We start from the raw sequence: 10,751 nt of genomic DNA on the forward strand, positions 1-10,751 counted from the left end.
GAGTCAAGAATGCTGCCAAACAGCCCATCAATTCTGCTTTGGACTTCACGTCTTCGTCACCATTAGGCCCACCCTTGCCTAATGGTGGTGCACAAAGTCGGTACTCCCACTTGACAGGCCAAAATTACTTTTTACAGTTAGGCCGGTTAAAGCCACTGTTGGATTAATCCATTTGATCATGGAAGTCGATATTACTGAAAGCAAACCAATCCAGATCATGGATTTCAAACACAGTTCATATTTTTTTCAAACGAGTTCATACTTCATAACAATCCTTACAAACTCTTTTAACAGTATCTGGAAGGTGAATTTTAAGAACCAGTCGTATTTGTACAGAATGGTTCTGTCAATATACTTCATTAATTTTTTGTTTCACTAGAAACCGCATAAAGCACCTGGAACAAAACCAAGCTCAAGAAACACCCAAAACAAACCCAATGAAATTGACAACAATTCACACAATATACATAAAAATACATGAATGAATAATAACACTCCAACCCCAATAAACAAACAAACAAACAAACAAACAAACAAACAAACCCCAATAGACACCATTCTCCGCCATTGTAACTATAACAAGGACCATCTAACCGTGATTTGCATCTATCGTGGTGCCTGATCTGGCCTGAGAAATTCGGTTAGCATAGATGGTCACCAACCTCAATTGCGTACTATTAAGCCCTTCCAAGTACGGCAAGAAAGATTTTCCAAGCATAATATAGATGTCCACCAAACAGAAAACGACAGTCTGCAATTCACAACCAAAGACGTACATCAAATATATTTGCTGCAAATGCAAAGATTATACGCGCAGAAAACAATATGCATCCTAAGTATAAACTGATGAAAAAGAATTGAAATTAAAACACTTACCTTGCGGACATCAGCACTCTGATTCCCAAATGCATCAAAAAGGGCAGGAAGAAATGAGGGCAACTGCGTCATTAATTCTTGTTGTGAGAGCCGGCCCACAAGCTGAAACCAAAACAGTCATGTCAGGAGTAGCAATTCATAAAATATTTCACTTCCCTCCAAAAGAGTACCAAGTTTCTTTTGCCTATTTTATCATCAGTAGTAGAAGTACATTACACTTGAATGTGTGGAAGTGATTATCAACACATTCTAGGTTAAAACTCTATAACAATGACTGATAACTGGAACATATTATCTAAGAAGGTATGAAACTAACAGCAGTGATGGATGATAAATGCACTGTTTCTGCTACAAAGAATCCCAAGGGTACATGGTTTGTACTCAGCCTAGGATGGAAATACAAGCTAGCTTTAGCCGCTCAAAAAATCACTGCTCATTAACAAGGTTGAGACTATGAAATGTTCAAGACTCTAGGAGCTTACCTGTGCTATATACCATTTCAGGCCAAAAATTCAGCAGAAACACAAGGATATGTAGCACACAGGGGTAACGTAACAATAATTGAACAAAAGATACCTTGGTCAGACAGTTAATGCAAGTAACAAGAGTCTTCTCATCTTCACTGACTAATAAGGGCACAATAACCTGCAAAACCTCAATTAAATAAGAAGTGTTCCACAGCTAGAGGAGGTTTTACTAAGAAATACAGGAAAATTTATACACAGCAAATACATCAACTTACAGTTAGGCATCTGAATGGATCATACTGAGACAAAACTAAAGTTAAACACTGCTCTGCTTCACTTGAAACCTAATGACAGATGAAACGATAATCATAACTCATACAGTGAGAAGAAATAACAATAACATTTAAGTTCAAATTAGTAAAGTAAATTAGTAAAGTAGGATACCTTTGCAACGGTATCCTTGGTAACATGAAGCAGTTTTTCAATTACAATCTCAACTGAATCTTCCATGGATTCTTTCTGAAAATAAGACAATGGATGAGTTTCATTAAGAACTAACCCAGCCAATTAACGAAGTACCAGAAAAAAAACCTCGCTTACCTGATTATTAAGCATTTCAACAATAACAGAAAGAGCAAGTTCCCTAATCGATGAATCAGAATCGTCAAGCACCTCAAGTACAACAGTTAAGATCTGATTGAAGTACTGCAGAGAAAAAAACATAGGTTTATTTCAAGTACACTAAGAAATCCTAAAAGGGCCAGGACAGGAAAAATCTCATGTCTCTCTTACATTGATAAGCCCCAACACACACTTCTATATAAAATTAAATGGTCGGAGAGACTAGAATCTCGCCTTAATGATTTATTGTTGACCACGAGTAAAATGAAGGATGATAACAGACGGATCTAGATCACAGAAAAGAGAAACTAAAAAGTAGATGATACTTTTTGCGCACATAGGTGAGCATATCAAGTTAAATGCACCTAGGTAAAACTTTAAAGCAGGTATGATCTTACTTCTAATGAATTAATAGTATAAATAGAATATAAATGTGGGATTAGAAATTTCTTAGAGGTCACGACAATAATAATTCAAGGGAAAACATGGTAGCCTGGTGGTAAGACATTGGGAAATGTATCAAGATTTCCTGAGTTCGTTGTCTACGTTTTCAGTTGTAATGACCACAATGAAATAACCCATAATCTAAGGTTAGCGATCTGCCAGCAATTAGAAGAAAACCAATCAACAGACTAGATGTAAATATGTCGTACACACCTTCGTCCAAATGGAGCCCTCATTGACCAGAGAAACTTCAACCAACTGCTGAAGTGCCCCGCGTTTCCTTATGCTTGCATCCCCATCATTTCCATTAGACACCTATAGATAAATAAGGAAACAGTGTCGAGCTCAATGCTTATAGAAGGTGTCAGAAAGGGTCCAACGTGTGTGCCAAGCCAGAGAACCATTTCCTTCAGAAAACATAGCAGCAAGCTCCCTGAGTTACCTGATGAAGAATCTGAGGAATACTAGGGCCAGATTCAGGTGAAGAGCTGACTTTAACAGGTGAAAGCTTCTCAAGACTAGAGACTGCTTCGGGAGAACTTTCATTCGCAGGCTTCAATTCAGTCATCCCTCCAAGATCGGAGGCCATGTACCTGTTTATATCTACACGTGGAGTTGACAAAGAACTCTCCAAACACAGGCTATGATCTACAGTTTCAGGCTGCGTTGTCCAGGATGTTCTGTTTTCAGCTGAGGTACTGGCGTCGTACATCAGATCCTTGCTTGCAGAAATAGGAACACCCTTTTTGGAACCAGCCTCGAAACTGCGATAGATGTTCTCATGAGTTTCATCAGAAGCAGCTTGACCAGCAGACACTGTGTTTTGGGATGACTCCTGCAGGGAATTCCATTTCCTGACACCATCGCTATCAACAGAACCTGCAGAATATCTTCCAAAAAAGTTGCTTTTCTTTGAAACTACAGTGTATCCCTCTTCGGAAGAAGTTCCAACAATATCTGACTGGTCATAGAAAGATTTGGAACGCTGTCTCTCTTTCTTGCTTTGTACAAAATTCATAAGGTCAACCTCTATACGCGGGCTGTACTGCTTCAGTGCTCGTCTGATGGAATTTTGTTCCTCAACTGATAAACTGAGAATAAAGTTGAGGACTGATGTGGAATCAAAATGGGTAAATACTGATATAATGCAAGTAATAGCGGCTTCCTTTAGTTTTGTATTTTTATCGTGTACCAAAGGTGCTAACTTGGCCAGCCAAAGTTTTAGAATACCACTATTCCCGGATTCAGAATTCACTGCATGCTTATTGAAAGATTTGATAGCAAACTCAATAACAGCTAATTTAGCTTTTGGTGACCTCTGCTCATCCAACGAACGAAGCAATGCAGGTAAAAGAGAATCCACTCCATAAGCTTTGCTCACAATTTTCAAAGTTGTGGTGCACGGTTGGCGTACTAACTCCTTCGGATCAATTAACCGTGAGAAGACATGCGGTAAGATCCTCTCCATATAGCTTTCGAAAGGCCTTCTGCAGGCTGGAATGATCTCTGCTAATGTTGAAAGGGCTGCTTGTGCAACTTTATGGTGAGGGTCATCCAAGTGGTGAAAGAACAGTTTCATGACCTTCTCAAAACTCTGTGTGACTTCTTGAATACCCCTTGGTCCTTGTTGCAGCAAAGTCCTTAGAAAATTGAAAGCAGCAACTCTAGCAGACCAATCGGAAGTTGGACTTAGGCCCTCAGTCAAAGCATCATTTAGAGATGCTGGACCATCCACATAGTTTCCCATGTCATTATGTGCTAGCTGACTATCATCAAAACTGTTTCTGCTGCTTGCAGAAACCCGTGCAGTGACAGGTTTCCTCAAAAGTGGCCGCTGGAAATTGGGAACGTAACTATTATGAGAATCCCTAAAGTTAGCATCTTTATAGGGTGTGTCAAGGTATGTCTTGTCCATGTGTGATGCCACATATCGCCTGCTTGCCCTGTTATTTGTATTGTCTTCGAAGGAACTTACTTCTTGCTGCCTTTCAGAACCTCTTTTTGCTGTATACGACAACGATAAAGCTGATAAAGTCTCACTTCCAGCATTACTGAGATATGAATATGTACGTGGATCTTTGGAACAATGACTCTGAGGATTGATGAAATCTGACACCATAGAACCACCATTTCGACTACTACCTCTAGATATATTAGAAACAGTTGAATCCGCAAACACGGAATTTGTCAAATGGTTTGAAGCAGAAACAGAGGCTGGAAATGGTGGGTCACGAGCTGATGGAGGGTCAACTCCTGCACTAGGAGCAATAAGAATGAAGCTTAGCCGTTCAGACTTGCTCGGAGACAGATAGCTAATTTCGTGCAATTACACACAGCATTTTTATTATCAAGATGAACTAATTCAACAGCCAGATCAATAGTTAACGAGCTATAAAATGAATACCTAGATCCAAGCTTGTTGACCGCATAGTAGAAGAATTGTGTTTGTCAGACATTTCAAGACCTCTCAGCATGCTCTCAATAGCAGTAACCTTTTGTTTACTTGCATGGAGAACACTTTCAAGGCTCCGTTCAGTACCTTTTCCAAGTGATTTTGCTTGTGATAGAAGCAAACCAGAAGAAACAGATGTACTGGAGTTCACGCTTGCAGATCTATCCATTGCGACAATTGCAGATGTTCCATATCCAGTAGAAGCAGGTGCTTGAGATGGAGTGCGCAATGCCGGCACGCCCCTTTCCCGCAGTGATGGAGAAGCATATCGTCTGTGCACACCCCCATCCTCGTCATTTATTATCTGTGCAACTTTGATGAAGTTAGGTTTCATTATAAATATATTTATTAGCTATTCTTACTCAAACTGTAAGCAAATGAAACCATATACCCTTTGAATCACAGGATCAAAAGAGGAAAATAGACGTCGAGAACGTTCTGGCCAGGTTTTTGTGAACATGCGATAGCAAGTTCTTGCAGTAGACCGTACCTGTAGAGTTCAAAAAGTTTAACTTCTTTAGATGATTAACTCATTATAGCAGCAATTCTCCACTCGAAAGGAAAAACTAATTGTTTTAAATCTTGTAGCCTGAGGATACCCATGACAACATTTCAAAGACGATCTACTAACTTCAAGGTTATACCTCACTCATTGCATCCCCCACACAACATTTAATAAGATCTTCATAAAGATCAGCCGCTCTTTGTATCTCAGGCTCATCAGCCCAGTACTCCAAAATCAGAAGAGCGTATTCGCAACACCTGAGAAACAAACAATCAATTACACAAACCGATGAATGCGAGCATAGCTACGCTCAAACCTAAAGAAAAGAAGAGAACACCTGGCACGAAGTATAGCACTGCGATCATTCTTCGCACAGTCAGCTACACGGGGAAGTACACGTGCAACTTTACAGTTGCGCAACATCTGAAGGAGCACGAGATACATTCAGGTATCAATAAGACTAAGAAAGAGGGAGAGAGAAAGAGAGGGAGGAAGGATATAATATTGATTACCGTTTTTATGCAGTTATCTGCAGACTCAGCAATCACGAGTACAGTTATTACTACGAGCTTAAATAGAACCTGAAACATAATAACCAGAGTCTCAGTTAAGAAGGATACAAAGCCAGCAGCACTACGCAAGAGAAAAGATGAACTTACTGGAATGAACATTTCAGCACAAGCCTCAAAATCCCCGAGAAGCTCCTTAGATAACAAGCTCAAGAGATGACAAGCCTAGAGAAGGAATACCAATTAGTGAAAGGTGCAAAACTAACTGCATTTCCATCGACATGAATGCCAATCCAACAGCAATAACGTGATTCCATAGAAAATGAATATTCAGAAAAACTATCTCGACATGTCACCAGTCTTATGCGGATAAGCGTCAACTCAACAATCATCTACGAGTAATATTCTTTTACGAAGCTGTAATATAAATATATATGACTACACCAGTGTGAATACCTGCTTTACTATACTTGAGCGCCGATCAGACAGTTGTGTGCTAAGGGGTGGAACAAGCTGCTTCAAAAGTGCAGGGAAACATGGATAATCAGTAGCACCTGATATGACAAAATTACACCGTCACAGACAGCTTTTGAAAAGAAAATAATAGCAGCTACACATGTACATAAGCTACATCAAATTCTGAGCAAAGGGCAATAAAAGATTAGTACTACTTATAAATACAAAACATAAGAAGTCTATAAGCTTCTCAAAATGCATGACAAAACACAGAATGGCAAGCAGAAGGAATTAAAGGATAAAATGATGAACTAACAATAAAAACTTCACTCAGGGCTTTCAGTTATGCAATACGTAGTAATATATAAAGATCAGATCTAAATAAAGTCATAAACTTCGTGTTCTAGTGTCCAAAAATAAAATAAAGACACAGACAGAAACAGGTTGAAACGGAGATGTGAGTCATCATTTTATATTGGATAAAAGATGAGTCAGTACAAACCTCCAAAGATAAGGCCTTCCACTCTTTGCATGGCAGCTATTCGGACAGACCAGTCTTTCTCCGGAACAAGAATAGACCCAATCTTATCAAATTCCCTAACTAGCTCCTTCTCGGAGTACACTTTTATAGGATCTACAGGCTTTTCCACCACATCACTTTCTCCTGCACCTCATGAAGGAGACACAATATGAACCTCAGAAGGCAGACAATACAAAATCGTATAATTAGATGTGCAAGCGTAACATTGAACAGAAACTGATAAAATAGTTAGCAAAAATAACGCTGAACAGAATTGTATTGACATTCCAAGTAACACAAGTCACATGGAGCAGATCATAAGCACAAAACAGTGAAACACGGGGAAAGCCCACACAGAATCTCAGACACACATACTGCAAGAAATATGGTAGAAATAGCCAAGCATCCAAAAACACATTAAAACTCTGCAACATCTCAGCCACGTCAAGTACACAAGTTCATCTAAAAGACATCTTACAAAACGACATCAAATGCCATAGCTGACCAACTTTCTAAAGAATGTCATAAACAATTAGCATCGATATCTAAAAGCTAAATCATCTAAAGTACATACTAACCTCCAGCAAGAGAAATTTCACGAGTTGAATTCTTAGCCTTAGGACTGCTCCTTTTCTGGTTAACATTCGCAGACTTCATTTGTGCTACATGTCCATCTGAGCTGCGAGTCTTTGGTTCAATTTTCTCTAACCTGGCATTAATATCCTTAACCTGCAGTGTTGGTTGCGCGAATCAGTATTTAGTTAGGCAAATGTGAACCCTATACTGCTGTTTATAAAAAAGAAAAAACATTCTGCGGAGTTAAACAAAGGCCTATTTCAGGTACGGAATAAACAAAATCACTAATAATCACCATAAATGTTGGGAGATTATAACGCTGCAATTCTTCGCGAAACTGAGGCCCAACTTGTGTATACATCTCCTGGGGAGAGAAAGGAATAAAAATTAGTGAACAGTAGCTTAAAAATTAAAAATCACTTCAAGTGTTACATTAATTTGAAGCCATGACCATATGAACCTAGAAGAGCACCAACAAAACCATTCGATAGAGACTTGACATCCCAAGATATAGTAAGCATGATTGTTGATAAACTTATCCATCAGACAACCAGCAATTCAGCTTACAGTACAGTTCAACTAGAAATATAATTGGACGATACCTCCATGACAAGGAGATAAGATAATCCATCGTGGAGGGGCCTAATAACCATCTTTACTTTAGTCTTCACCAATTTACAAGTTGATTAGTCAATCATTCAGTTGCGTGTAGACTGCAACACGTTAAAAATAGGGTGGTGACAGAGAAGTATGGTCAATACTTAACAACAGGGCAGGGGTTGACCACGATATGTGTACACCAAATCTTCCTCTAACAAATTCTATTATATACTTTGATTCATTATGCACAATTCGAGTATATGAGCATCCTTAATTGTATGTACTATGTGCATCTCCTAAATAATAGAAATTAAAGCAGCGCATTACATACTAGCAAATACAATAATACATGAACACAAAATTGCCTCAAACACTGACCTCAATACATGATACAGCTGCTTCTCTTACAGCATGATTCGAGTCATTTAACATCTGCAAGATCTGAATGTACAAATATAGAAACATCAATTAAATATAAGAGGTATTAGATGCATCATACATCTTCAGAGGGATGAGATATATATGCAACTTCTACTTCCATTACTTAACAGTTCAATAATATGACAATAATTAGTTCTCTACACCGAAGCTGGGAGCTTTTAGTTATTTCCTGTTGGGTGTGATTAACAGATAGTGAAATAACTCGAGTCAGCTATATGGTTCTCTAACAAATTATACAGATCAATTGAAGGAGGGAAAAAAAATCCAGTCAAGTTTATACTGCAGTAACCTTATTGGTTAATTCACAAAATGCATAGCTGACATACCGGAGGAAGTATAACTCGTTGAAGGGGAAGCTCAGTAGATGCAAAAAGCCCAATAGCTGATGTGACAGCCCGTGCAAATTCTTCCCTAACTCTCCAGCTTTTGTGTGTCCAGGCATAAGAACCAGCTCTTTCAACAATGATTGTCGGAGATGATACCTGCATTATTGATTTCAGTGCTATCCGTTATTTGCGGGTTATCAAACTACTCAAACAGTGACTAAAAGTTATACGGACGATATACTTCAAGGAGAACAGAGTTTCCTCACAACAATCTGAAGCACTACAATAATTTGAATCTTCTAAAGATGGAATTGGCTTTTTGCCGCCAATGACAAAGAAATTTCAAAAACCCAAGAAATTTCTTATAAACCCAGCAGGCCAGGACAGTTCAACTTTTAGGTTGCATCACGTTTTTGTTGGTTACATGAAACATATCTTTCAAGTCTCATACCCATTGCTGGGTACCTCTGTAGTAGTCAGGTAGCGCATATAATTTCAGTGTGGCTAGTAATATAAAAATGCTTTTAGAAGGGGAAAAAAATGCTTCTTCTCTGAATAAAGCGCACAGCCACGTAATTTCTCTCAGTGGCAAATTCAACACTAACAGCCATCATACCACAGGAAGCAAGCCCTATCTTTTGGTGACATTAACCTATCTATGGAAATTTAAAGGCTCAACAGAAATCATAACAGAAAGGTGCATTTAGCAATACATGTCACGTGGGACAAAATGAACCTTTCCCATATAACACCATTTCTCCAGTAAATAACGGGAAGAAAATAGAAACTGGAAAGGAACTTGGATGGTCACCCCAGAAAATTTCTTTGAAAATACGACCAAAACTAAAAAAGAAACGTATCCCTAGCTGTACTGTGGACAACAAGATCAACTACTTCAAGACATAATATTATTGGACCAATCCATCAAATTAGTGCAAATTTACCAAAATCAGCGACCTTCACGTGGGATAATTTTAAATGCACCACAATCATATGAGATTGAATATCCAAATCTAATTTAGTGGTTTTAAATGGAAAATTTTGAAATTACCTCCATCAGAGTAAGTAGAAGACTACGAGCAGCATCCCTTACAGGTTGTTTAGCATCACCTAATCTCTCAACAACAGCAGGAACAAGTGAATTGAAATGTAATTTCAAATGTTCACCAGACAATACAGCAGCAAAAGCTAATGCTTGTAAAGCACCTTGTGAAACCCTAAAATTATTATCTTTCAAAAGATCTAAACAACAATCAACCAAACTAGTAATTTCCATTGATGTCATGCTTTTTCTAGATGCTTCTAATAATGAATGAACTCTTTCAACTCCAGCCATTCTCTCTTTAGTATCCTTTGATCTCGCCATTTCTAATGCCTCTTCCATTTCTCAAGAGAGGGTTTTTAAGGGTTACGGTTTTCAACGGATCTACTCTTTAACTCTCCCAGATCTACTGAAACTCTACCTTTCGCGGGAGATTTTGACGCAAAAACAAGTTGCAGAAGAGAGATAAGAGGGGAGTGAAGTGTGAAAGTTTTTGTCCAAACTTTTTTCTTGCTAGATTAACGGAGATGATGACATGTCTAGTTACAGGGGTTGATAAAATTAACCATGATTTTTGACATTAATTTGCTCCTCTTGCCAGTTGCCACTGCAATATTTAAAGAGGTGCTTTACCGATAAGGGTAATTTTGGAATTTTGAGGTTTATATACGTGCCTCGACAATGCACTGTTACTTTCCGGTACTTAACTTTATTGTGAACCGAAAAACACCCGTTTTTCCTGAAAAACGGTCTTAAGCATATAGTCTCGCCTATATAATGCCGATAAATAGAAAATAAATGCAGTTTTTTACGACCGTTTTTCCGTTATCACACACGTTATAATTGTTTTCTTAAAATTAGTTTTAAATTTCTTTTTCTTCTAAATAACATTTTAACATGCGTATTTTAGAATTGT

The 10,751-nt window shown here is 38.3% G+C and overlaps 1 protein-coding gene across 4 annotated transcripts; it reads right to left on the bottom strand.

Moving 5' to 3' along the window:
- Positions 1 to 222: 222 nt before the first annotated feature.
- On the bottom strand, positions 223 to 10,404 carry LOC113358306 (CLIP-associated protein-like). 4 transcript variants are annotated; one of them, XM_026601831.1, is made up of 21 exons: positions 9,845 to 10,404; positions 8,794 to 8,949; positions 8,405 to 8,467; positions 7,722 to 7,790; positions 7,429 to 7,579; positions 6,833 to 6,994; positions 6,331 to 6,428; positions 6,025 to 6,099; positions 5,878 to 5,946; positions 5,703 to 5,788; positions 5,505 to 5,622; positions 5,252 to 5,350; positions 4,813 to 5,164; positions 2,851 to 4,661; positions 2,622 to 2,723; positions 1,944 to 2,048; positions 1,788 to 1,862; positions 1,619 to 1,687; positions 1,453 to 1,521; positions 877 to 978; positions 223 to 751 (listed from the first exon to the last, which is right to left on the bottom strand). In XM_026601831.1, exons 1-21 carry the CDS (start codon positions 10,175 to 10,177, stop codon positions 590 to 592), a joined length of 4,326 nt encoding a protein of 1,441 aa, XP_026457616.1. In that variant the 5' UTR covers positions 10,178 to 10,404; the 3' UTR covers positions 223 to 589. The 4 variants fall into 4 exon arrangements, with proteins under 4 accessions (XP_026457616.1, XP_026457615.1, XP_026457614.1 ...); XM_026601830.1 differs by having other exon boundaries at positions 6,833 to 7,000; XM_026601829.1 differs by having other exon boundaries at positions 5,878 to 6,099.
- Positions 10,405 to 10,751: the final 347 nt, after the last annotated feature.

This window comes from Papaver somniferum, chromosome 3, assembly GCF_003573695.1.
Source record: "Papaver somniferum cultivar HN1 chromosome 3, ASM357369v1, whole genome shotgun sequence".
Taxonomy (NCBI): Eukaryota; Viridiplantae; Streptophyta; class Magnoliopsida; order Ranunculales; family Papaveraceae; genus Papaver; species Papaver somniferum.